This window comes from Echeneis naucrates, chromosome 18 (genome assembly GCF_900963305.1).
Source record: "Echeneis naucrates chromosome 18, fEcheNa1.1, whole genome shotgun sequence".
In the NCBI taxonomy this organism is placed as follows: domain Eukaryota; kingdom Metazoa; phylum Chordata; class Actinopteri; order Carangiformes; family Echeneidae; genus Echeneis; species Echeneis naucrates.
In genome coordinates, this window is record NC_042528.1 from 14,453,342 (window position 1) to 14,481,177 (window position 27,836).

Here is a 27,836-nt window from a genome sequence, read left to right on the forward strand (position 1 = left end):
AAAGGGGTTTGTGTCTTAAGGTACAGTTGCTGTGTCAGAGGTCCCAATTAAGTGCTCTGGGGACTCTGGAGCAGTCCATTCCCTACTTTTTAAGAAGTGTTGGATTTACCACCATCCACTGCCACATAGGTGTCAGTTGTGGGTTGGTGACCTTCATAGTACTTTCAATACATCCTTTGTTTGTCTTAATATGAGTAATCAACTCTGTAAAATTAATCGTGATATCGGTTGTTACCCTTAGTCACCATGGCAGCCATTTTTGTTTTGGCCATGGCGGCCATTTGCTCACTGTGGTGGGCAAGCCCCTCCATGATTTTTCATGTTTAGGGACTCCTTGACTTTGTCCAAGTGAGAAATCATGCCAACCACAAATTGCACACAGGACGACATGGCAGGTCCAGGACTAATAACCTGGGAGTAAATTGTTGGAAAGTGATGAGCTGAGCCAAGATTTGCATAAGACTGAACTGTGCTGGATGAAAAGATCAGTAGACCCGTGGTGCAGTGCCAGTGAAGCACCATCAAAATGGCTCAATTTATGGAGATGTGATGCGCCAAGACTAGCTCACAATGCCCAGCCACCCACCCTGCTAGTGTGCAGTCAAAAAATAACAAGAACACAATAAGGCAAGGCAAGGCAACTTTATTTGTATAGCATCATTCACACATTCAGTAATTCAGGGTGCTTTACAGTGTTAAAGCTAAAAATTTATATCATTTCAAATATGGAAAACATTAAAAGCATGGCATTAAAAATAATAATAATAAAATAAGGTAATAAAATCTATTTAAAAAATAAATTACAAATCAATTATTAAATAGGGAGCAATGGTTTCAGTAGACTTTGTGAATCCAGCTGTAAATAAGAATGTTTTTAGACCCTGTCTTGTAGGAGGTTACAGACTTTGAATACCTTAGGTTTTCTGGCAGTTTGTTCCATAGGGGCATAAACATTAAAAGCTGACCTGCTTGTTTCTGGTTCTTGGAACAGTGAGAAAGAAACGCAGCAGACCTGAAGAGTCTGAATGTCTCGTAGGGGTCTAGGAGGTCTCTTAGTTATTTAGTCCCAAGATCATGAATTGCTTTAAAGACCACCAAAAAAGTATAACCTTGCTCAAAAAAAAAAAAAAAAAAAAGATGTTCAGATATCGCATCTAAAATGTTTTACTTCACAGAATCTACATTCAGTCACTTGTTACAACCTGATTAGTTTATGTTGATGCAAACAATACTGCACTTGACCTAACCTTAATTCTTTGCTTTGATCCAAATGATTTTCATAACATTTCAGTTATTGAACCAAAGTAATATATGGAAATTGAACCAACCTAATGTATTTAAATCTATAAAAAGACACTTGGCCAAGAGATTACTTTAAATGTACTCATTCACGACAGAGAACAGGTAGTGCAGTTTCAGAAGGATGTTGCTGAGTGACTGGATAGAATAGACAAATCAGGACTTCCAGGAAAGTTAAAGCTGGGGCGTTTGCAGTTTGGATTATTTCCCAGGTTGATATGGCCACTGTCCGTACATGAGATTCTGATATCTGCTGCAGAGAAAATTGAAAGACTAGTAGGCTTTTATATTAGCAAGTGGTAGGTGTTCCGAGATGTTTAAGTACTGTGGCACTGTATGGGAAAGGCATACTTCAGCTCCCAGTATCTAGTCTAGTGGAGGAGTTTAAATGTACTAAGGTTAGGACAGAGCTCCTGTTATCTGGCAGTAAAGATGTGGTAGTTAGTAAGGTGGTTCCAAACCCAACCAAGGGAAGAAAATGGAATGGAAAGCAACTCTTAGCCATACAGAGATTGTGGGTAATGTAAAAATAGGCCAGGGATGCTTGGGGCTTGGCTTAGGCAAACCGGTGTGGAGTAGAGCAGGTTCCAAAGAGAAGAGGAAACTAGTTCTGGAGCAGGTTCGTAGACAGGAGGAAATATAGTATGAAGCAAAGTAGTATTAGATTTTTGATAGGGGCAACATATGATGTATTGCCAACTCCCCAGAACCTAAAACTCCGGGTAAATGAGAGCGCAGAGACCTGCTATGTTTGTTGTGTTCAGGTACTGAAACTCTAAAGAACATCTTGTCAGATTGTAAGGTTAGTCTGTCACAAGAATGGGATACATGGAGACATAAGTCTAAGTTTTAAAAAGCTTAGCTGCAGGCATTGAAGATATACAGAGGCAGGCAAATCTAGGAGCGTCTAAGACAAAGAGAGTTGCAGTTCAGTTTGTTCAAGAAGGAGGGAAAGTTAACAAGATAACAAGGAGGCAAGGCAGCTTAGAGGATGCTAGTGACTGGGAGATGCAGGTAGATTTAGGAGGAAAGCTTGTTGTTTCCCAGGAAGTAACCTGTACAAAACTAAGGCCTGATATAATTTTGTGGTCTAGGAGTAGAATGAGAGTATATTTCATAGAGCTGACTGTGCCGTGGGAGGATTCAGTTGAAGAAGCACATGAAAGGAAAAAAGGAAAGAAAAAAGGAAAAATACTTTCATCCCCCCTACCTGAACCAGGGTCTGTATCCCCACCCTGCTTTCACTGGTTGGTAAGAGGTCAGAGTAGGTGTAGGTAGTGCTGTTTTACACCAGCGATCACTGTTTAGCCTCCTGGATGTGTCGTGGGATTAACTAGACGAAACACCTGTGAAAGGAGGTTCCCACCTGATGACCCCAAAGACATGTTAGCTATCACTGCTCACTGGGCTAGTTAGATATTATCTTCAGGGCACAGAGGGCAGGGGGAAAATTTGTTGTTAGGTAGTTAGTCACTGAGTCTGGTCCATTTTTTGTATAAGTAGTACAAGTTTCTTGTGTTTACTCTGAATTCATATTATCATATATCATATGAACCATATGCAACATATTTAACATTAGAACAAATGAAAGAAATTCCTCTGAAAATTACATGATTGGATAGGAGACATCTTAAACCAACTTAAATGTCAGCTAGCTAGTTTGCCGGCTACAATCATGTAACGATAACTACTCGTAGCTAGCTAGCTTTGGCGGTGGCTAGCTAGCTAGCCAGCCAGCTTAAATTGGGCTATTGTGACATAAAATACTAAAACTTTTATTATCTGCAACTGCTTTGCTGCTAACGTTTATCTCTAGACAAAATCCACCCAGGATGTAAATGATATTCACGATGTCAAATGAAAGAGACTCCAACTGTGCAGGGTGGACTGTGAATGCAATTTCTCTCAAAATAAAAATATTACCTACAGGTCATGAAAAAAATGTATATATTTTGAGAGAAATCAAAAGCTTTGATTTAGATCCTTTGGACATATATTTAGTTCAGAATAAATCAAACTTGATGTTTGAAAATGCAAAAAGAAAGGGTTCCACAATCAAATCAATTAATGTAACCCCTTTTCAATTGCAGTTATTAGTTTTAATGAACAACTGTATGTTAACGTGCAGTAGGATTTTAAAATCGATGAATAGGTGTAATGTCTTTGGCCCTCATGAAGAATCCGTAAGGACTCTGGCCACATGGTTCTAAATAAACTCCAGCTGTTTGATGGATTTTTTTTTTATCAGATCTGTGAAGACACTGCTAGAGGCTTTCTGTCCTGTAGAACATGTGAATACCTGTATCCTTTTACTGTCTCTATGTTAGCCCCTGCTGTAGACAGGAGAAGGTGGGGACTTGGTCCTCCGGTAATCCATTACCAATTTTTTTTTTTTTCCCCAAATATGACATGACTGTGTTGTAGCTGAAGTTGGATGAATAAGTAGCAAAGAGGAAGAGCACTGTACACTGGGGTACAGTGTTTCAAGAAGGCCCTCTCTATGCTTTAGTGGTAAAGCCCTTAACACAGATGTCATCCTGCCTGACAAAGAGTTCCGCTTCTGTCACCCCAAAAAAAGCACTTTAAGAACAGTGAAGTTAGGAGGTGGAAGCATCATGTTATGGGGCTGTTTTGCATATCATGATACTGCTACATTTCATATAATTAATGGAATAATGAATGGAGCCATGTACCAGCAATTTCTTGAAATAATTTGCTGCCATCTACCAGGTTGATGGCAATGAGCTGTTATTACAAGGCAAGGCTCCTGCACTAAGTATTTAATAGGTTTCAGTTAGCATATTTAATATTCTTTTCCATGTGTGGGTTTCTTCAGTTAATACCAAAGTCTGCTGAATAGCCTGATTGGAAAAATATTTACTGAAAAATTGTTGATGCGCTCAAGATTTATTTCCCCCTACTGTAGGCATAAGGAGGGGATCTTCAAAGATGAAAATGTATACCTCGTTGAGGAAAGGGAGCTTACAGAACTTAAAATATTGAAGTATCTTTTTGGCATGCATAAACAGAGGTAATCATTGTTTCATGTTGCCTTCCTCTGCATTGCTTAAGAGACTTCTCCCAGACTTCTTTGTTTGAGAATGGATCACAATCACACAGTGTGTACACAGCTCTCAATGTGTCACTCATCATTGATGTATGTTTAATTTGTGTGATCACCCTCTCCACACATTACCAATGTTCAGATAACTAGCGCTGGACCGAGGCTGTAAATTATACTGGTTTTAGCAAAAACTATCGCCAAGTATTTGATAATTTTAGATCATATACAGTATCACACTATTTTGATTAAAGTCATTTGACTATTACAGCACCAAAAAAATGCAAAAAATCCTTTGCTTTCGAGCATACAACATTGCACGAGTGAACTAGAACTCACTGTTGGAGAACCCAGGAGGTTTAAGATTTGTGGAGAAAAAAATTAACACGTTTGTAACTTTATCATCATCACAGTGGAGGGCTCATAAGTTTGAGATGTATATATTTATTGCGATCAAAATTTACTGATTTTAACAAAGGCACTGATTTACAGCTGAGGTCAAACCAGTTTAATCAGTTAATTACAACAACTTTCAGAGATGAGTGAATGTTTGCATTTTTTACTCAACACATCCCTGATTGACAGGTTTTGAAAACAAGTTGATGGAATGTTGGTGTAGTGGTCAAAGCGGACTCAGTTTACGAAAATGAACTCAAATGCTGGGGCTGAAAATTAAAGCCAACGCAAAGTGCTTCAAAGCTGTCTTCTACCCATCAGGAGGTGACTTCCCTGGTGGCAAAATTGAGTGGTCTGTCTAGAAGTTTATGGGAAAATTTGTCCTGCTTCTCACTTGATATATAGAATAAGTAAGTAAGGGTTCCTGATTAGTTTATGGTCACAAACTGCACTTTTAAGCCTTTTTCCATATGACAAGCTGTAAATTCTTTCCATTTTTGTCCCACTCAGAGGAAAATAGTTTTCCAAATAGTTGTCTGCTCAAGACAGATCCACCCCTACTTCCTCCTCAGTTCCAACTTCCTCTCCAAATATGTTTTTTCCAGTTTCAAAAGGCCAACATGGTGTCAGGCAAGTTGAAAGTTTTAAACTTCAACACGTCAGTCAACAAACCAAAGAATGACATCATAGTGTGTTGCCACTTGGAACATTATCTTTCACAGTGAAGATGTGATAATTGCTGTCTTTACGTGATGTTTTGATTAAATGACTGATTAATTTCTTGTTAAACTGCTGTCTGATTAGAAGCTCACAATAACATCTAGAGTTAGTCTAGAGACTATCAAGAGTGCTCATTGGGAAAAGTTAAACCTCTCACGGAAAATCACTTTGACTAACTAACCGATTATCTAACTGAACATTTTCAAATATGTTCATGGTCACTAACCAAATACAGCTGCAGTGACACTGACCATAGGTATTAGTTCTCCTGTAGAAAGCCTTGATTCTACAGTTTTGAAGCAAGGAATCCATCTCCAGGTTTGTTTGAGCAGAACTCTTTCCACCAGGAAGGTCGTTCCAGCACCTGGTTGCCCTGCAGCACTGTTGCCCATAGGTTCCTGTACAGCTGAGAACAAACAGGGAGTTTGGGAGGAAAAGGTTGACCAAGTCCTGAACAATGTTATGACTAATATTGTGTTTTTTTGTTCATCAGGTGAGTCAGTTGGGTTAGGGTTAGGGTTGCATTGATAGTGGTCAGCTTAATTTTAACGAGTGTTGATGGTGGTCAACTGCAGTTTAACTAGAGTTGAAGCTCTGCTACATAGTCTTTTGTTAATATATTAGTCAAGTCTGTTTTCTAAGGAGCTCTTTGTCCTTAAATTGACAGTTGTGGCCTCATAAAACAGGAGCAAATCAGAGATGTTTGCTTGTTAGCTTTTTCATGGTTGCTGAGGCAACGCAGTTTGCCACACCAGTCATGATGCCATGCAACACCACAATAATTTAAAATTTAGAAAAAACACAAGAAACTTGTGCGACAAAAAATGGACCAGACTCAGTGATCACCTTCCTAGCAACAAACTTTCACACTGCTCTATGTTCCCTACAGATAATATCCAACTAGGCCAGTGAGCGGTGATAGCTATCATGTCTTTGGGGTCATCAGGTGGGAACCTCCTTTCACCAGTGTTTCGTCTAATTAGGCCCACAACACCTCCAGAAGGTTAGACAGTGATCACTGGCGTCCCAGAGTCACCCCCTAATGTCAGCCATCACCACTCCTCACACAAAGACAACTATCTCAAACAGCACTACTATCACCTACTCTGACCTCTCACCAACTGCACCAGTGAAAGCGGGGTGGGGATACAGACCCTGGTTCAGGTAGGGGGGAGAAATAGAAGAGGTGGAGATAAAAGTAGGGATGGGATACAGACCCTGGTTCGGGTAGGGGGCATGAAAGTATAGAGCGTGCAGGAAGTGGAGGCAATACAAGCTACACTAGCACACTAGCAGATTCAGCAACTAAACTCACCTGAACAGCCAAAGCCAACACTCCAACAAAGGCCAATTCTCCTAGGCTAACCGCATGGTGTCGAAAAGGCACAAACACAAAGAACTATTTCAACAAACACCACTGTCAACTACTCTAACTTCTCACCAATTGCACCAGTGAAAGCGGGGTGGGGATACAGACCCTGGTTCGGGTAGGGGGGAGAAATAGAAGAGGTGGAGAGAAAGGTAGGGATGGGATACAGACCCTGGTTCGGGTAGGGGGCATGAAAGTATAGAGGGTGCAGGAGGTGGAGGCAATACAAGCTGAATTAGTAGATTCAGCAACTAAACTCATCTAAACAGTCCTATACTCAAACAACACCAACACTCAAACACAGGCCAACTCACCTGTACTAACCGCATGGTGTCAAAGAGGCACAAACACAAAAGGAGCTGTCTCAAGCAGCACCACTGTCAACTATTCGAGTAGGGGGGAGAAATAGAAGAGAGAGAAAAGTAGGGATGGGATACAGACCCTGGTTCGGGTAGGGGGCATGAAAGTATAGAGCGTGCAGGAGGTGGAGGCAATACAAGCTACACTAGCAGATTCAGCAACTAAACTCACCTGAACAGCCAAAGCCAACACTCCAACACAGGTCAATTCTCCTAGGCTAACCGCATGGTGTCAAAGAGGCACAAACACAACGAACTATTTCAAGCAGCACCACTGTCAACTACTCTAACCTCTCACCAATTGCACCAGTGAAAGCGGGGTGGGGATACAGACCCTGGTTCAGGTAGGGGGGAGAAATAGAAGAGGTGGAGATAAAAGTAGGGATGGGATACAGACCCTGGTTCGGGTAGGGGGCATGAAAGTATAGTGGGTACAGGAGGTGGAGGCAATACAAGCTACACTAGCAGATTCAGCAATTTAACTCACCCAAACAATCCTATATTCAAATATTTGAATAAAATTCTAATAAAATTATGTGTTTAAAGTCTCAGAATAATCACGTTATAGTCTTTCTGCACACTGACCCAAACACAACAAACGTGTGGATAAGCCCATAGCTTAATGATCAATGCAACAGCGACTCCTTGGTTCAACTTTTGGATAGCCAGTCTCTTTACTGCAAATCACCCCCCCCTAATTTTCTCTACGCTTTTTTGCCCAATAAAAGCCTGGCCATTGACAATGTAGCTCTTATGCAAACAACTGCCTGTACACGCCCTCTGCTGTTGTAACAGAAACCATTAATGGCCATGCATTCAGAACAAAAGGCAGCCAATGAGGAAACTTATCATTCATCTCATCTTACCAATGACACACCTTCATCACTCATGGGCCTGCTGTCCCAAAATTCTGCATCAGTGTGTCCTTACCTGTCCATCAGCATAGCCAACAGGTGAGTTGAGGATGAAATCAGTTGGTGCAAAAACATCCACCAATGACACTGCATCGTCTTTGAGCTGCAGGAGGAACACATATCAAAACAGTCAAGAGCGGGAGCAGCAGCCACATTTTCATGATAACAGTGTGGAAGCTGATACCAGACTGTGTGTGCACAGACAGACAAGACCAAATACTATGCTGGGTAACAACTGTGTAATCTATATGACTAATGCTTAAGTAAAGCTCCAAATGAGCTGAGATGGAGGGGACTCTCAGGTCCAGTCAAAAGACTTCATAGGTTTGACTTCAGTCTGAGCTACAGCTCTTCATATTGGGAGAAAACCCTGGTTCATGTACGTGTAAGTGAATTACATGTCGACAGGACCTCTGGTTCTGTTTAGGTAAGAGGATCAGAGACTGGGAAAGTTGTGCTGACAAAGACAGATGTTTCTGTACCTGGGAGCAGAGAGAGATAATGGACAACTGGACAAGCTCTGTAGGCTCCCGCCCATTTAGGTAATTACCTGAAAAGATTAGCGTTAGTAACACCACAAAAAAAAGAAGGTGTCCTTTACAGTGCATGTCATAAGAAAAGTATAGACCCTGGTACAGCGTAGACAAATGGCTGCTCAGGCTCCACAGCCCAAACAAGGCACACAGCTTCCTGAGTACTGGTCTTAGACCAGCTGGTGTGTCTTGGTCTGTCGTCTGCTCATAAAATCTCCGGAGGCAGTCATGCTCAATGTAGGCGATGGCCAGGGGCCGACAGTAGTATACCTGAACACACACAAAGGGAACAATGTTAATTTACGTTTAAACATAAAGTGGTGAACGCATTTTCAGAGAGGATCAACCAGGCCCAGACTACAGTGGATCACAGAGGCCAGAGAGTGGTGCAAACTGTCTTACTTCACTAAGAGCTCATTTCACCAACAGATTATCATCTCTGATGATGTATCCAGTGTCTGATCAGCAGTTATAGGAATAATGGCGTTACTAGCAGTGCTACTTTTTTCAGGAATAAGTAATCTAATTGATTACTCTTTCTAGCTTTATAACACTGTTACCATTACTGCCAAAAAATGTGGCACATTACTATGATTGAAGCTGGGTTTTTTTTTTTTTTTGTTTGTTTTTTTTTACTAGACCAACTAGATCTCTGAACCAAGAGGCAGAAACATTTTTACTGCTCTTCCTTGATTAGTGGGCATGAGACAATTGCATGAATGATGAGGATTGGCTGAGGTAGAGTAAGCCAGTCAGAGGTAGAGTTGGGCAGACATTTACAGAAATTTGAAAGCACAACAAGCACACAACAAATGACATAAGTGCGTCAGTCAAAGAGAAATCGGAATGGCAGCCCAAATAACCCGAAAGTAGCCTTCTCTAAATGGAAGTATAGTCATTACTTTTCCCTCCTTGGTATCAAGTAATTAAAAGTTACTCAAGCATCTTATAATTGAACATGCACATGTATTTTAAATTCCGTTAAAGAGGAGTGGAGGTGGGGTCCAAATTCTGATACATTTGAGCATTTAAAAATTTACTTGAAAGTAATGCAAAAGTTACTTTCTGCATTTACTAGTTACTTTTATAATATGTAATTGAGTAACTAATTACTTTTTGGGGGAACTAACTAGTAACTGTAACTGATTACTTTTTTTAAGTAACTTGCCCAACATTGATCATCAGTAGGTTACACAGATGCTTCTGCAATTTCTCTTAACTGTCAGGCTTCAACACTTCAACACTGGATGAAGCCATTGGTCTACCCTCAGTTTTAACTGAATAGTCCTAAAATGAGTCTGATTTGAGTACACATGTGGTCAACAGCTGTGGTGATGTAGGCTGTGTGTGTGCCTCTCACCTGGCTGTCATTGAAAGCTTCAAATTCTTCTTTCCCTAAGGCTCGCTGCTGTTCCAATCTCCTCTGACTCTCCACCAACAGGAAACACACTAGCCACCTATAGGCTGACAAAGGTACTAGCATACATTCACGCACACGCACACACACAGTAAGAAGAAACCACACATCAGATTATATCACAAGGTCTGAAGTTCATATCCACTGAGGCTGAAGCTCCACATTTAATCTGACACAAACACATCCTGACCATTTATCAAACTGGACCAGGTACATCATCAGGTCTATTTATGAGGCATTACAAAGAGCTTGAGCTTACTTGGTTAGCTTGACAGGTAGGAAGAGATTATTCTAAAGATGTAGCAACACAGCACAGAAACATCCAGAGAGCTGCAGTGTGTCACCTCAAAATAAATTGTTAATGTGATGTGCCATAGGATCACGAAGGGTAATAACATACTGTCACTTTTTATAATCTTTCGACTAGATAAATTAAAGAATGCTCAGTCTAGTGATGGGACCAGATCACCTCCTCCACCTGTTGCTTCGCCCTGAATCCTGTCCCTGTCCCCAGAAATTTGTGTCTGATTAAAAATCTGAAGGATTTTACTCATTATTTGCTTTTTTTTATTAAATTTAATGTTCAGTCTGCCCTAAAACTTTAACCTTATTTTAGTCATCAGTCTTTAGCTTTATATTAACCACTTATTTTAGTGAAACTGTTGTATTAACTGTATTTTTATCTTTTAGTTAAATTATTTTGCATCTGTGTTTGTTTGCTTGCCCTGACTGAAACTCATCACATCTCAGACCTGTACTCTGTCTTCTCTTTTATTGGAGGAATGGGACTCGTGTTAGTATAAAATGTTACTTGGTTTCTATGAACTGAGAACAGTCTGCTGAAGCACTGGACTACCTTCAGGGTTCATACACTCCTCCAATGTTGTTGCTGTAAATGTGGTTCTCAGAATTTTGTGGAAATCATCTAGGAAATCTACCGTATGAAGTGGGGATTCGATCAACACTCCATCTGAAACGAGACAAAACAGCAGCTTAAGCCAAAGGACTAATAACAGACGTGTGCTCACCTGTGTCAATGCTCTGACCCCCCTTTCAACTGAAGACTCCCTATGGCATACAGTTCCCAAAGACAAAACACAGTTTAACTCAATGGAAACAAATAAAAGTCCACCAGGTGAAAGGTATGGTTTAGATAGGACCTCAGTATTACATCATCATGGTGTTGAAAGTTGAGGCAGTCTAAAGATAAATGTTAAAGGTCCAGATAACCTCAGGCTAGGCTTCCATGTGTAATTTGATAATAATGCAAGTCAAGGTTCTATTTTTAGGCCTTTCAACAAGCAGTCAGGACCTCTGGAACTTTTTGAGGTCACAACAAAGCAATCACTGGCCTCATCTGCAGCCAATCCTCAGCTGCCTGGACACACCAGTCAAACTTACAGGATTTTGCTTCTTTGTTTACTCACCTGAAATCTGCTATGATTTTATTAGATCACTTGGAAAACAGTCAACCAATCAAAGACTCTCTCTACTCTCCATTTTCCAGGTGATACTCAATTTATCTCAAACCTGAACCTATTAAATGTCTCATCAATTCTATCAATCGTGTAAGCCATTCGTGTTACACCTCTGTGTTCTTAGCTGCCAAAATTAATCCTAACTGTCCAAGAACTGACTGTCAATCTTGGCTTGGAGAAGGCTAAGCAGGTAGTTGCTGGTCTGCTGCAGCAATACGTTGTTATCTCCTTCATATGTGCTGTTTGGGTCGTTGTCATCACGGAGGTTCCCAAGCCGGTTCACTGAAAGAGGAAGGACTGGGTCAGGCTGGTCTCTGACTGTTCAGGTAGGGGAGTGTGCATCATATCAATGAATGTCCTCACAGCTTTAGAAAAACTGTGTGTGAATGTCTGTTTGCTTGAGACTGACTGGCTAGATATCCATGTCCGCCACAGGCCTCCCTGCACTCCTGGATCCCCCTCTGGGCAGTCCACGAGCCCAGTGGTTTACTTGAGCAGCCTATGGCATGGATCTCTTTCCCCATCTCTGCCTAGAGACAAAAATTGGAATGTAATATTTGGACAATTAAACATTCTACTTTATGTATATTTAATTAGAAATGACATAATACAGTTTTTAAACATACAAGCTCATCATTTTCACTCACTTGTCTGTCATTGTTGTCTCCCATTATTTGTCCAAACTGGAACTCTACAAAGTTCATGAAGATGGACTTGGAGAAGTGTTCAAGAGCATATGCTGCAGCCAAGTACGGGATCAGACGGCATTGCTTTAACAACACATAAGAGGTATATCAACACATGCACGCAGCAATCTTGGAGACATACCCACATATGCTTATGCTGCCAAAGTGAGCTACACGTGAAAGAGGTCGGAGATTTGATGTTTAAGGGAGGCTTCTTTGTTTTCTGATGTTGTTGCTTCTAACATACATAATCTTGCTGCATCTGGAAACATCATCAGTGATGTGAGAGAAATTCATTGGGTGTCTTGGGGTCTTTCAACATCAGACACCCACACCCAGCAAACCCACATTTCCCAGGCTCTTCACAAATTTTTCTGTTTAAGGTATATGCATGATGCTGAATGCGAAGTGGAACTTGTTGGTGGTCTTACGTTAGGTCATACATAACTCTGATGGGCGATTGTTGGATGCCAGACTCAGTGAGGTGCCCTTTGCACTCAACCTCTGCAGACTGTACCAGCATGCTCATCGCAAGAGAAAAAAGTATCACTGAGATATTTCACCCATTGATGATCCCCTTCAAAAGTCAAGGTTCAGACTGAAGCAACAAAAGTTGAATTCTACAGCTCCCAGGAGACGGATCAAAAATTACAAGTGACCTGCAAAGCACTGGGTGTCCCTATACCGGAGCCAAATTACAGCACTGAGGACCACTAAGGAAATGATTTTATGCCATGAGAAATTGAGACAAAACCATGACACAGTTTGGTGATGTTGTGAGGCGTCATCAAATGTAAACATGATACTGGCATATGCTAAAATGAAAAGAACTAGTGACTGAACTTGTGAAATGGTCTTTGTGTCTAATTTCATTCTTGAACTTTTTCATGTTTATTAATATATCAATATATCAATGTACTTGTCCAATGCTTGTTAAATGGAAATTTTTCAAAAAGGAAGAAAAGACTGACCTGCAACTGGTACTCCAACACAGGGATTTCCTCTTTGTCTTTCGGCCCAAACTGTCTCCTGGTGGCTGAAAAGCGTAGAGCCACAACCAGAGCCAGCTTCAGGCTGACTAGAGCCATCCTCGTAATGGCAATCCTGCCCCCAGACAAGGCTCCCAGAGACGCCCCAAAACGCTTTTTGGGGTCCTTGAAGAGAAGGACAGAGATGAGCCATGGGCATATGCAGAAAATCAGAATAGGCTTTGTATACACTGTGGAATTGAGGATTCAAAGTTTATAGTTTACAGTTTTATTTGCATCCCCATTAGCTGCAGCAAACTGTAGCTATTTTTCCTGGGGTGCAACACATCATATGTAATACAATACAACAAGAAATTAACAGCAAACTTTCAGAGGGAGCATAGAAAAAAAAAAAGTCATTCCGTTAAACATTAAATAAAATCTAAACAATACATATTCATAGATTCTATAACCAGCATCAACAAATTCAAACAATATATAGTTATCATAATTTGAACCAATGACCATTATTAATAAATATTTATTTATATTGTTTATTTAATAATTGTTACATCAGTTTTATATGTATCTATTTAAGAGATGTTTCTTAACTAACAGTGTGAATAATTTTTTGGGAAGTCATTTCCATGCAGACATAGCTCTGTACATCACTAGTCTTTTACTATCGTTTGTCTTTATCTGTGGCAGTGCAAAATAACACTGAAAGCATGTCTTGTGCTATAGCTATGATTTTCTGAACTGTAACATAGTTTTTTGTAGAGAACTTTTGGTGCTGTGGTGCCGGCGAAAAGCGTGTTGCGTCATTTCCGGTCACTGGCGGTTGTGTTCCCTATTGTGCTTTGTCATCTCTGTGTTGTTTCTACTGTTCTTCTGCTGAATTATTTCCTAATTCACTCGAGTAATCAGGCAGAAAATTATTTTCACACCAACACTAGGTTTTAGAAGTCAATATCTCCCCTTTTTCCAAAGTTTATAACCGTTTCTGCTCCTCCGCTAATCAAACTACCCGATTAGCAATGTCCTCTAGCTCTCTGTCTCCACTCTCTGTTCCTCCTTCTCCTCCTCCTCTCCTCTCCTGTTCTCTGTGCCTCATGTGTAGTTATTCTTCTGCCTCTTTTTATGATAGCACCTCTTGTCATAGATGTAGGATGATGGCAGAAATGGAGGCGAAGATTAATGAGTTAGAATCCCGGCTCCGCACTTTAGCTAGCCCAACCTATGCTAGTGTAGCTAGCCCCCCCTCTGTAGCCGGTGCGGGCCAACCTAGACGAGCTCATACGGCAGCTAAGATAGTTTCCTCCCCCCCAGTGGCTCCCGAGCAGCCGGGATCTAGTCAGGGCGGCTGGGTGACTGTCCGAGACAAGAGGCATAGTCGTAGGCAGCAGCCCCCGGTTCACCACCGACCAGTTCACGTTTCCAACAGGTTCTCCCTTCTCAGCGACACACCCGCTGAAAAGCCGACTCTAGTGATTGGTGATTCTATTCTGAGGAACGTGAAGTTAGTGACACCGGCGGCCATAGTGAAGTGTATCCTGGGGGCCAGAGCAGGCGACATCCAGTCTTATCTGAAACTGCTGGCTAAGGGTAAACGTAAATATGCTAATATTGTTATTCACGTCGGCAGTAACGACACCCGACTTCGCCAGTCGGAAGTCACAAAAATGAATGTGGAATCGGTGTGTACTTTTGCTAAAACGATGTCGGACACTGTAGTTTTCTCCGGCCCCCTCCTCAATCGGACCGGTGATGACATGTACAGCCGCATGTCGTCATTTAACCGCTGGGTGTCAAGGTGGTGTCCCGAAAACAACGTGGGCTACATAGATAACTGGAAGTCTTTCTGGGGGAGACCTGGTCTAATTAGGAGAGATGGTGTCCATCCCACCGTGGACGGGGCCGCTCTCATTTCTAGAAATATGGCCGATTTTATTAGAAATCCAAAACCCTGACAATCACGGGTCGAGACCAGGAGGCAGAGCCGCAGTTTAACACGCTCCTCTGCGCCTCAGTCAGAGCGGTCACCTGCCGAGAATAGAATAGAGTCTCTGTCTATGTTTAGCTTTATAGAAACTGTGTCTGTCCCCCGACCACCTAAATTTAGAAAAGTTAAAAAACCCAAATTAAACAGAACAGGAGCTAAAAACAAAAACCTAACTGTAATTAAAACAGCCAAAAATTCAGTCTCAAATAACACTGCGATCAAATGTGGACTGTTGAACATTCGATCATTATCATCAAAATCTCTACTAGTTAACATTCTCATAGCTGATCACCATATTGATTTATTTTGTATAACTGAAACGTGGCTGCAGCAGGATGAGTATGTTAGCATTAATGAAGCTACACCCCCAACTCATGTTAACTTTCATATCCCTCTTACCACAGGTCGAGGAGGGGGGGTGGCAGTAATATTTCAGTCAAACATATTAATCAACCCCAGACCAAAATCTGGCTTCAGGTCTTTTGAAAGCCTCACTCTTAGTCTTTCCCACTCAGACTGGAAAGATGAAAAACCAGTTCTGTTAGTTACAGTATACCGTCCACCTGGTCCGTACTCAGAATTCCTATCAGAGTTTTCTGAGTTTATATCAGAGTTAGTACTCAGTACAGAAAAAATCATTATCCTGGGAGATTTCAATATACATGTTGATGTAGAAAGCGACAGCCTTAGTTCTGGGTTTCTTTCCCTCCTAGACTCAATTGGCTTTTCCCAGCATGTGAATGAACCCACTCACTTTTACAATCATATCCTTGATCTTGTTCTAACTTATGGCATTGAAATTGACAAGCTAACAATTCTTCCCCAAAATTCTCTCCTGTCTGACCATTACCTTATTACATTTGAGTTTACTTTAATGGGCTCCACAGCATTGAGGAATAAATTCAGCTATAGAAGATGTTTATCTGAAGCTGCTGTGGCTAAATTTAAAGAGAACATTTGGTCATCATTCCCAACAATGCCATATCTAAATTCAAATGAGGATTTCTCCCATACGCAGGTTGATGACCTTGTGACTAGCACTATGGCCACACTGCGTTCGAATCTTGATAATGCCGCCCCTCTCAAAAAGAAAGTATTCAATCTGAGGAGGATGGCTCCCTGGTATAGTTACCAAATCTGTGTCTTGAAGCAGACATCAAGGAAATTAGAAAGAAACTGGCGTTCCAGTAAGTCAGAAGAGTCACACAGAGCCTGGAAAGACGTATAAAAAAGCTCTCCGCAGTGCTAGAAGTTCATATTACTCAGCACTCATAGAAGAAAACAAGAACAACCCCAGGTTTCTCTTCAGCACTGTAGCCAGGCTGACAGAGAGCCATAGCTCAGTTGAACCAGTGATCCCCTTAGCTCTAAGCAGTGATGATTTTATGGACTTTTTTACAGATAAAGTTCTCACAGTCAGAGAAAGAATTCATCAGCTCTTACCTACATTAGACAATAATCTTCTACTGAATACAGCTACTCCTGAATCAACTGCAATGCCTCATTTACATGTGGAATCATTCTCATCTCTGAATCTAGCTAGCTTCTATAGTTTCATCATCTAAACCATAAACCTGTATTTTAGACCCGGTGCTGAGAGATTTTTTACTAAACTGAGCCATTCATTTTAGATTGGATTATATGTACCTCAGACTCTTAACCCTTTAATGTCCTGCTCAACTGTTTGGTAGAACACGTTTTGATATTTGAATGTATTTTAATACATTTACCATTAAGTGTCCTCTCAACTGTTTGGTAGAGGCCTATATTATTATTGCACAAGGAAATAAAAATGCAAAGAAATTATATTTCCATTGCTTTGTTCTTAGTGACGACACTATAGTGTTAAGACCGCAGTCATCAAACCCCAGTTTAAAAAGCCAAATCTTGATCCAGATGTTTTGGCAAACCCATATCAAACCTTCCATTCATTTGTAAAATCATTGAGAAAGCAGTAGCATAGAAATTATGACTATCTGCATAGGAATGGTTTGTTTGAAGAGTTTCTGACAGGATTTAGAGCCCATCACAGCACAGAAACAGCGCTGGTTAAAGTCTGCACTGATATTCTAATGGCCTCAGACAATGGATCAGCCTCCATACTTCTCCTTCTAGATCTTAGTGCTGCATTCGACACCATAGATTATAATATTTTAGTACAGAGACTGGAACATGAAATTGGAATGAAAGGAACTGCACTAAGATAGTTCCAATCCTATTTATCAGATAGACATCATTTTGTTCACATTAACAACAGCTCCTCCTCACACACAATAGCCAATTATGGGGTCCAGGGGTTCGGTACTTGGACCAATCCTCTTCACTCTTTATCTGCCTCCTCTAGGCAACATTGTCAGGAAACACAGCATAAATTTTCATTGTTATGCAGACGACATTCAACTGTATTTATCAATGAAGCCAAATGAAGTTACACAGATAGTCAGACTGCAGACATGTCTTGGAAGACATAAAAGTCTGGATGACCCAGAAGTTTTTACTTCTAAATTCTGTCAAAACTGAAGTTACTGTACTCGGCCCTAAGCACCTCAGAGAAACCCTATCTCATCATCTAATCAGTCTAGACAGCATTATTTTGGCTTCCAGCTCCACTGTAAGAAACCTTGGAGTAACTTTTGACCAGGACATGTCCTTTGTCCCTCACATAAAACAAGTCAGTAGGGCAGCTTTCTTCCACCTGAGAACATCAAGAAAATAAGAAACCTCCTCTCTTAACAGAATGCAGAAAAACTAGTCCGTGCATTCATAACTTCTAGGCTGGACTACTGTAACTCATTACTATCTGGATGTCCAAACAAATCTCTCTTAATGGCCAAGCTCCATCATATCTCAGAGACCTCATAGTTCCTTACTGTCCTAGTAGGCCATTCCACTCACTAGATGGAAGTTTACTTGTGGTTCTTTCAGTGTGATCTGTGATCTTTCAGTTATCAGGCTAGGCTCCTCTTCTATGGAACCATCTTCCAGTATCAGTCCGGTGGCCGGACTCCAGCAAGTTTCAAGACCAGGCAAACTTTTCTGTATAACAGCACTTATTATTAAAAAGTTAAAGTCATGTCTCCTGTATTTACTAACCATGTTTTTCCTAAGTCTCCGTCTCTCCCAACTCCTCTCCTCTCTCTCCTCCTGTCCTCAGCCTGCAGGTGGTGACTCATCGCCATCACATGTTCTTGCAACGCCTGCTGCTCCCATATCTTCATGAACTCCATCCAGCATCATTTTTATGAACTTCATACAGCATCACATTCCTGCCTACACCTGTTTTGAATATCCCCCTCGCCTGCTCTCATTCTCTCCCTACTCTACCCCTCGTCTCTCTCTCTCTCTCTCTCCCTCCCCCTCTCAACCCAACCAGTCGAGGCAGATGCCCCCCCCCCCCCCCCCCCCCCCCCCCACCCAGCTTGGTTCTGCCCAAGGTTTCTGCCTCTTAAAGGAAGTTTTTCTTGCTCATCAGGATCTGTTGGGTCTCTTTAAATAATTTTATTAAGAGTTTGGTCTACACCTAACATATAGAACCTAAGTCTAGGTTCTACATGTAAATCACCTGGAGGTACTGGAGAAAGTTTCCACTTTTTATTCCAAAAGTCTCATATAAATCTGTGTGTTTCAAAAGTAGGTTTTCCTGGGAGAGGTGATGGAGGTGGGTGATTCCTTTCTGCTCCAAAGTGCTAAAATTTTCCTGCCATTGTCACCAAGTGCTTGGTCATGGATATTTGTTGGGTCTTTTTTAAATAATTTTAGAAAGAATCTGGTCTGGACCTGCTTTACATGCAAAGTGCCTTCATGTAACTTTATTATGATTTGGTATGATGTAAATTAATTTGATGTGATTAGATTTATGGGAAAAGGACTGACTTTGAATGGTGTCACATAGCATCCAGTAGCAGTAACATCTCCTGTCTTATTCAGCAGATTATCCCGGGGTATCCTCACATTGTCGAACAAAGCAAATCTGAAAGACAGACCACAAAGACAGTGAAGAAAGAGGGAGCTTGCCCATATTTGAAGCTACAATGCACAAAGTCATCTGGTCTGTATGACCAGATGAGGAAATCATACAATAATAACTGTCTTACACTACATCAACTGCAATGCCACATTGTCAGCCAGAGAATAACCACTTTACATAGAATTGATATCAAACCTCCCGATGGCTCACACAGACCATTGTTTTTCCTAGTTTATTCCTACCCATTATCGAGTCCATTCTGGCCCAGCTTTTTCCCAATGTCTCCCACCAGCACACCAGGCAGAGCCAGCAGAGTCCTGGGGTCTCTTACCTGCAGCATATGGGTGTACAGCTTCACTGGATGAAACAGATGACAAACCTTCGTGTGATCTACATTTGTGCCAGGGAAATTGTGTGTGTGAATGATGCTTGAGTCTCTGGTGAGAAAACTTTACTGATATTAGTCTCATAAATGGAGTAAAATGTGCTAGTGTTAACAGATTAACAAAACAGTTTGATTTCATGTATTTTTTGTTTAAAAAGAAAATTGTTCATATGATGGTTTATTTACATTATCCTCACTGTGTTTTCTGTGTGAGTGAGTGGCGGTTTAAAAAAAAAAAAAAAAGGGGAGGCGAACAGAGAATAAATGTTCAGCCATTTTGCTTCATGTTAATATTTAAAAATGTGTTCAGTTCATATGATGGACAATAAAACAAAAAACAAAAACTGTTACAATAATTTAGAAACAATGTTATAATGTAGGAGTGCATGTGTAATATGTGTGTTTATATATCTATATGTAAAGGTATATTTTTGTTTATGAGAATACTACATTGACCTATTTCTGTCCTATATAGGCCAGGTCTTTTCTTTTTCATTTACTGGTTCCAAGACTGGCATGAAGATTTCTCCTGCTGGGATTCTTCCTGTTTTGTAAGGTGGAGGAGATCCTCAGTGGTTGTGGCAAGCCAACTAAACAAGGAATGCTGCTTTGCTTATGAAACATAGGAGGATTCTTCAGCCTGCAGCTCTTGGCAGCTATGGAAGTCAGTCCCAAACATAATGTGAAACATAAATCAGCAGTGGGGCAAATACCACAAACAGGCATGCCAGATGTCTATTGTTTGTTGGTACGTGGGCCACTCTCTTAACATACAACAAAACTCAGTCTTACCTTGAACTCACCGGTCTCCTCCACCAATAGGAGTAACTACGGTATCAGGAAGTATTCATATTTCCTGTGGCAAACCACCTGCTAGTCGTAGGAGGAGCGTGATTCAGAACTGGGTACAACTATGGAATGTTATTGAAACTGATGTTTAAGCATTGGGCAAGATTATGTGGTGTATGTTATGCATATATGTGTATACATAGATATAACTAGGCTAAAACAATTATGCATGTTTATACAGTAAATGTGTGTAGTGGTTTCCCCATAGATTGAGAATGAATGCTACTAATTAGAGTGGGAAGGTACATAATGAAGTTTTGTTGAAGATCTGTTGGGTCTCTTTAAATAAATTTATAAAGAGTTTGGTCTAGACCTGCTCTATATGTAAAGTGCCTTGATGTAACTTTGTTATGATTTGGCGCTATACAAATAAATCTGATTTGATTTGATTTGATTTTGGTGTCTTTGTTGAGTTCTGCAAAATCAATGCCTACAAGGGATCACCGCATTCCTCTCTCAGTCTCCTCAGTCACTGCTATGCAACAACACATCAGCTGTGCAATGATGCAACCAGCTGAAATATGGTAAGGGGTTCATGGTCAGAGTCTTACTGGGACGATGAAAGAGTGCAGGCCGTGGCAGACTTGGTCAGGTGTGTAGAGCTGAGCAAACACTACAGCATGGGTAGCAGTCTTACCAAGGTTCCCCACCCAAAACTTTGCAGCCTCAAAGTCGGGAGAGTGGATCACAAACTCCTGAAGAAAGAATGTTACTGTCAGACACATAACAGAGGGATTGAGAAATTTAACATGGTTGAACCAGCAGAATTTATCAGCTGCTGTTGGTGAAGTGGTCAACTGAATTCAGGATCTTTCCACTCATCTAAAACCCACTCAAAAAAGAAAATCTGAAAATCTGAAAAAATCTATTTCTCATCCTCTACCTGTTCATTTTTTGGGAAACCAAAAAATTGACACAATCACAGCCGTAATTTTTCTGTTGTCATCGTAGTTGACGCTAAATCCGAGCGCCTATTGGCTCCTGGTAAATTCAGGGACTACTGATTGGCTCTGAAGGCAACATGAGCAGAGAAGTGCTGCTCTCTCACCTGTGTCTTCTTCGAGCGCATTGGAATTGCATCATGCACTGCACCAAGTTTTGATAAAGTTTTGTGACAGGCTGATATTTATTGAAATACCATTGTTTGCCTTTGTATATTGAACCAAACAAGATGTATTGAACGGCTCTATAAAATATTGACTATTGTTGTATCCCTAGTATGGGCAAAGATATTTTATACCAGTGCCCATTATCTGAGTAATACAGAGAGAAATTGTGTCCTCATTTTCCTTTTTATCATAGGCCGAAACACACTGTCATATTTTAACCTACCTTTTAACCTATTTAACCTAAACTACAATATTCAAAATAACAGACCAAAAGTAATCTCTGGTCTTGATGAAAACATCATCATCAAGGAAAACTCCATCTTCAGATTGTTTTGTTCATCTGGCATGCCATAAGACATTCAGAATATGAGTGCTGTGTATGCTGACCTGGGTCATGGGGTCATATGTGGCTGTAGTCCTTATGGCTCTGGTGTTGCTGCCATGACTAAGTTCAGTCAGTGCAAAGCAGCCAAACGTCTATGAAAAGATGAATAGACAGGTATAACTAAAAACTCAAAACTCTCAGGTAAGCAGCTGATTCTCCAATTTGTGACTTTCACCCCATGATTGCTTACTGTCATGTCTTCAGTACTTTTTACATATCTGCTGTGTCTTCCTGATCCTGAGTTGGTCACAACATCTTTAAACATCTGACATGGAGGAAGGAATGTCATTTATTGAATTACAGCTACAGCCATGTTGAGCCTCCTTGATAGATCCAGTGTTTAATTATGCATCCCACCAAAGCCATGCATACTCACTGACCCCTTTGTTAAGGAAGAACTTGGCGAGCAAGGCAGGGTCATACATTCCAAGACAGTCACTGAGGACCACCGTCTTCCAGGGATTAGACATAATTTCCTCTTGTGGAAGGAAGTTGTAGTGGAACAGCTTCTTAACCCTGTGAATTTTCACCTAAATCTTTATGTTTGTCTCTGTGTATAGATGAAAAGCTGATATGTAACAATATGACAATATTACTGGAGCTAAAATGAATTATCCTGAACCTCAGGAAGGTGAGCTCTCTCATTTTCTCCATGGGAATATCATCACCAGGCTGATGAGCAAACAGAAGATCATTCTCCATGGTCCGGAAGATATGTTCCTGCAAGCAGAGGCAAAAAATATGTACCGTATGAAAAAAAATATTCACTGGAAGGACACAGGAGACAACAATGGATGGTTATTATTAAAAACATGTGGTTGTTCTCCTGATTGTGATTGATGCCCATTATTTTATGATTATTACATTAAAGAATAGTAAACAGTTAAAGGAAAATTAAAGTGTGCTTAACACCCACATTGTAATTAATTTTCCCACCTATGGGATCCTGCCCTTTTTCACAAGAGCAGCAGAATGCTGAAAATAAATGCACTGTACAAGCAATGCCTTCAGTTGTAACAAATGTGAAATCATTTTGGACTAATGACATGTTGAATGATCAGTATATTTTTCGATTACCTAGCTAAATACAATTTCACTCTTTTGAGGAGTATTTGCATCACTTTTGTCTCCATTAAAGAGGTCCACGAACCTACCAGTACGATGCTGTAGTGTATTTCTGAAACTACCAACAAAAAATTATAAGGTACTATAGAAAAGTTAACCAGGGGAAGCTAATGTTACCTTGAATGCCAGGATTTCCTCTCCATCTAAGAAGAGAAGCATTTCCTTCCAGTTGAATGAGGCTTTTTTCCTGTAGATATCCAGGGGGCCACTTGGGAGGTCAGCCACTTTATATTCATTCATCTTGTGTTCAGATTGAAGATGTTTCATGCAAGGTCCTGAGAAACTGTGGTCTCTGGGGGCAAACTATGGAAAAAATGGGATTCTCAGGTAAACCTGGACACCAGTCTGGTATGTATGGTGGGGTGAAGTATGGTGGTAGTATAGCGGTTAATGCTGTTGCCTCACAACAAGAGGCTCGTGGGTTTGGTTCCCAGACCTGTAACAGGCCTTGTTTGTGTGGGTTTCCTCAGGGTACTCAGGTCTTCCCACCATCCAAAGACATGTATGTTTAGGTTAAGTGGTGATTCTAAATTGCCAGTGAGTGTGAGTGGTTGTTTTTGTCTGTCAGCAACCCCTGTGAAATGGGTGAGCAGTAGAAGATGATTGAATGTATGTATAGTGGCAAGAAAAGGTTGCAGTGTGTGCAGCATAGTTCATAATTGCAGGAGCTTCTTATGATCATCCATCTTCACATGTTTTTAGATATTAAGTCACTCTATCCACATCTTAAATTGACTGAAGTTCAGGTATGAACTCCTGACCCCAGGAGTGAATAAGCCCCAAGGGGTTCAAAATCTTTTTCCAAACTATGCGGTGAATGTTTATAAAAATTTTGAATATGAACAAATACTTCTGTTAATAGTTAAAACTGATTGTGTTCATTCTTTATTGAAACTTTGATGATGACACATTTACATATTAATATAGGTCAGTGCAGAGGATCCATGGTTTAGCTTTTCCTGCAATGGTATGTTTCAAACTTAGTAGCTTTAATCACAACTGTGCATAGTCTCAGCTGGTTTAGGTCTAGTGTCAGTTGGTTTAATAATTTTAACATAATTTGGTTTGGGATGTAGGGATACAGAAAAGCACCAATAAATTGCTTATCAACAAAAGCACATAGTCATCAGAATGCTCCTTCTTAATAACCTCATGTTGTAGAGGTCTTAAACCCAAATAAAGTATGCTGGAGTATAGTTGTTGAGGGAATTTTTGGGTCAGATAGTGTATTGCACTTTGTGTTGTATGTTGAGCACAAGTTCTATCTTGCATCCTGCTGCCTAACCTCTTCTGGCCCATAGCCATGCAGCTTGTGCACCCAAGACAGACCTTTATTAACACTACAACTACCACAGCTATTTGGCTTTTCTACCCACAGAGCCCAATGGGCAGCAATATGGCTGGATTAGTCTGGAACTAATATCCTAACTCAAGTGTGAGCAGCCCAACTTGTCACCATTGTTCTGTAAATGAGGTCCCTAGTATAGTCATCGCTCACAACCACGCCCAACCTTTCACTACACATGCCCAGTAGGCCTGCTTTTACATTTCCCTTCAATCTTTATATGTACTTTTTATTTATCTATTTTCTTATTTTGTTGTTTTCATCAGGATTTCTCTGTTTGTCAACAATAAAGGTCAAAATGTTAAACTTTATTTAAGCTACTCAAAGCACACGCTTGAGATGCGAGAGATTAGAGGGTCAAACTTAATAATAACACTGGATTTTTGTCATGTAATACATGTCTTCAAAGTTAGGTCTTTGGATGGCACCAGGAATGCATATGCGCACGCTTGTGTGAACCTAAATTTATGGAAGCAGATAAGTCGCACAAAGTGCTGCATGGTTATAAATATATATAAAACTTAAAATCCTTAAATTTTCTCAAAAATCAGCAGTGCGCCTTATGTATGAATTCTTGTTGTGCTTACTGACCTAGACCAATTTTATATGGTATACTGTGCTCAAAAATCTGTCAAAATAATTTAGTGCCACTTTGGTAAGAAACGAAGCCGCTGATGATCGTCTGATCATTCCCAGCTGACACAGAGACGTTGTATTAACGTTGGTCCTTGGTTGGATACGGATAGCAACGTCAGTCAACATTAGATAACTAATTATGTAGTACTGTCAACCAATCATCACCCAACATTTAGTCTGTGTTGCCTTACTATAATTAGACATCAAGCCAACGTGAGGTTTTTAACGTAAACCCAATTTCCGAATCCATATCATAATCCAATAATAATCAAATGTTGGGAGACAACGTTGTTCCAACGTCACACTAACTTCAGGTGTTTGCTATCGCTGACAACAATAAACCACTCAGAGAACAGCACGCAGTACACTTATCTCTGCCACTTTTTGTAATACCAGTACGTACTCTGCTTCGCAAGCAGGACAAATTTCTGTGTGCGAACAGGCAATAAAGTGTTATCTCTGAACGGAGTCCAAGGTTCAACATGCCTGTGGGTTCACAGAACTTAGAAATAGAAGGGGGAAGTAGCCTGAATTGATAAATAATGACTAATAACAAGATAATAACCAGCTAATAACCTGTTTTCACACTGATATTGTTTAGCGCTTGACCAGAAGAGAGATACTTTTGTATGTGTGTGTTCGTTCTAATATTCACGTTCGTCTAATATTCACGTTGTGTGTATCATTGCTTCCAGGTCATGGAAAAACTAGCATAATCGTCAACAGTTCGCACTTGTAGTAACAGTTAGTACTGTCTTACCTCGCACGTTAGTTTGACCAGTAAACGTGACCTACGTTCTTCTGTAGCGATTGTTGGAATGACTTGTGTACACATATGTTTATAGTTGAAGGTCAGTGACGCCTCCAGCTGCGTAAGTTCCGCTAGCGTCATCAACATTTCCGGTGTATATTCTGCAAGAGTGCCGTCACCATATGGGGGTATTCCATCAACGTAAATAAATAAAGTCCCGCTAATCGAAGAAAGCATTATTGAAACTAGTGCCATCTCCGAATTAAACCGCATATCATCCCACTGACAGAACCAAGGCATGTTTAATTAGGGCTCATTCAGGATTTTGTGCGTTATTCACAGCGCTTCACATTTTCCACCTTTATGATGATACAGGTTTATTACGAAATGGATTAAATTCCTTTTCATCTCAAAATTCTGCAAACAGGGCCCCAAAACGACAAGGTGAAAAAGTTTGCTTGAAATTCTTACAAATTTATACAATAAATAAATGTGATGGACAGTAATGAAATAAATTTACTTGAGTGCTGTACTTAAATAAAGTTTGATAAGTTTGTAAAGTCTGCTTCACTTGAGTTATTTATTTTTTTGAAACTTTGTACATTTAACATTTCTCAGCTGTGTCCAACCTGTCCCTTCCCGGTCTCTATGTAAATAAATAAAACAATTCAGTGGAAACAGTATGTTAAAACCAAGAACAAGCTAAAAGCAGAAGGAAGGATATGAAATAATTTATTCACAGAAATAAACACAAGGCCTAATAAAAACTAAAAGATAAAAGTCCACTAAAGTGATCCAGGGGAAGCAGTCTTAGCTGTCTCTGTCCGCTGTCTGTGTTGTTCCTTCTGAGAGTTTAACTGTCCCAGCTTCCCTCGCGCCCACGCTGTCCCTTTCTTCAGCCAAAAGTTCCTTGCTCTCGGGAGCGCTCTCTCTCTCTCTCTCCGTCTTCTCTTGTGCTGCTCACTTAAGTGTCCCCAACTCGCGCCAATCACAGGTGCAGGTGATCATTAATTTATTGCAGCAGTCGGGCGTCAGCACTGGGTAAAGGATTTTCAAAATAAAAGCACAACAAAACATGCAACATGCAATCAAAGCAACGTGCGATAAAACACAATAAAACCATTCAATTACTGTGAAAAAGCAGGTACTGGCAAATACTGGAGGCGTCACTGACCTTCAACTATAAACATATGTGTACACAGGTCATTCCAACAATCGCTACAGAACAACGTAGGTCATGTTTACTTTTTACATCTTGGCGTTGTTGGCAGGAATGTGATCATGATGTATATCCTGTATATCCTGGTGCTCCTTGGCTGCCTAAGTTTAAAGGGTCTGAGGATGATTTTAAAGTATTGTGACTGGAAGAAGCAGATAACAGGACTGTTAGGATCACAGGTATTTGCAGAGCGTAAGAAGGTTGATATTGTCCTGGCAGCGCTAGCTGGGTAAGCCAAACGCCGGGTTAGTGTCCTGGAAGATGGTGAAAAGCAAGCTGAACTTGGAAGGGCCCCTTTTTCCAATTGAGAGCAGCCAGTGGTCTAGAGAGCCCCTACACTGGCTACGCAGTGTTAGATTTTCAGGTTGAAGGCATTAGCATACCAGGGCGGGGAATTGTTGTTAAGGACGAGCACTGTACACACCCGCTCATTATAGGTATGAACATTGTGACTGCTTGGAACGCCCTGCTTAAGTGGCCCGGGAAGTCTGCTCCTCCCCCCCACAACAGTTGATGAACCAAAGTGTTTGGAGAGATGCCTTCGCCACTTGCAGACATGTTGCTCAGATATGTGTGGCCAGCACGCTGGCGCAACATACGGGTCCCCTAAAGAGTGAGGTGCTGGTGTGGGGCCATACTTGTAGGGGCCCGAGAGGAACAGACCTCTGTGCCCTGGTGGAAGCACTGTCGGACGTGTGGGGATGGCCAGGACACTGACAGTGTTAAGGAACAGAAGAGTCTCTGTGTATCTGTAATCCCCACCCCTACAGTTTGTGTATAGGTCAGTACGAGAAGCTGGGCAAGCTGTAGCTCATAGATGAAGCGGCTGTGCATGGACCCTGTGACCTCAGCTTGTCCCTGGG

At 40.8% G+C, this 27,836-nt stretch overlaps 1 protein-coding gene across 4 annotated transcripts; it reads right to left on the reverse strand.

The window, feature by feature from the left end:
* Nucleotides 1-627: 627 nt before the first annotated feature.
* On the reverse strand, nucleotides 628-25,859 carry acox3 (acyl-CoA oxidase 3, pristanoyl). Of its 4 annotated transcripts, none has more exons than XM_029526217.1 (19): nucleotides 25,764-25,859; nucleotides 23,140-23,325; nucleotides 22,520-22,617; nucleotides 22,278-22,413; nucleotides 22,088-22,162; nucleotides 21,900-21,989; nucleotides 20,955-21,098; nucleotides 19,412-19,500; nucleotides 19,076-19,172; nucleotides 13,204-13,386; nucleotides 12,194-12,316; nucleotides 11,956-12,076; nucleotides 11,706-11,828; nucleotides 10,925-11,038; nucleotides 10,012-10,127; nucleotides 8,747-8,921; nucleotides 8,601-8,668; nucleotides 8,135-8,221; nucleotides 628-1,552 (listed from the first exon to the last, which is right to left on the reverse strand). In XM_029526217.1, exons 1-19 carry the CDS (start codon nucleotides 25,836-25,838, stop codon nucleotides 1,385-1,387), a joined length of 2,268 nt encoding a protein of 755 aa, XP_029382077.1. In that variant the 5' UTR covers nucleotides 25,839-25,859; the 3' UTR covers nucleotides 628-1,384. The 4 variants fall into 4 exon arrangements, with proteins under 4 accessions (XP_029382077.1, XP_029382075.1, XP_029382078.1 ...); XM_029526218.1 differs by lacking the exon at nucleotides 628-1,552 and adding an exon at nucleotides 3,583-5,882; XM_029526215.1 differs by having other exon boundaries at nucleotides 8,601-8,921.
* Nucleotides 25,860-27,836: the final 1,977 nt, after the last annotated feature.

What these genes read in the sequence shown, in the direction of transcription:
- acox3 (XM_029526215.1), bottom strand. Translation starts at nt 25,838, where the DNA reads ATGTGTACACAAGTCATTCCAACAATCGCTACAGAAGAACGTAGGTCA. An exon ending in TCTCCAAGCCAAGATTGACA is followed by an intron (nt 11,039 to 11,705) that starts GTCAGTTCTTGG and finishes GTCTCGTTTCAG; the next exon opens with ATGGAGTGTTGATCGAATCC. An exon ending in GGAGTGTATGAACCCTGAAG is followed by an intron (nt 10,128 to 10,924) that starts GTAGTCCAGTGC and finishes AATGTATGCTAG; the next exon opens with TACCTTTGTCAGCCTATAGG.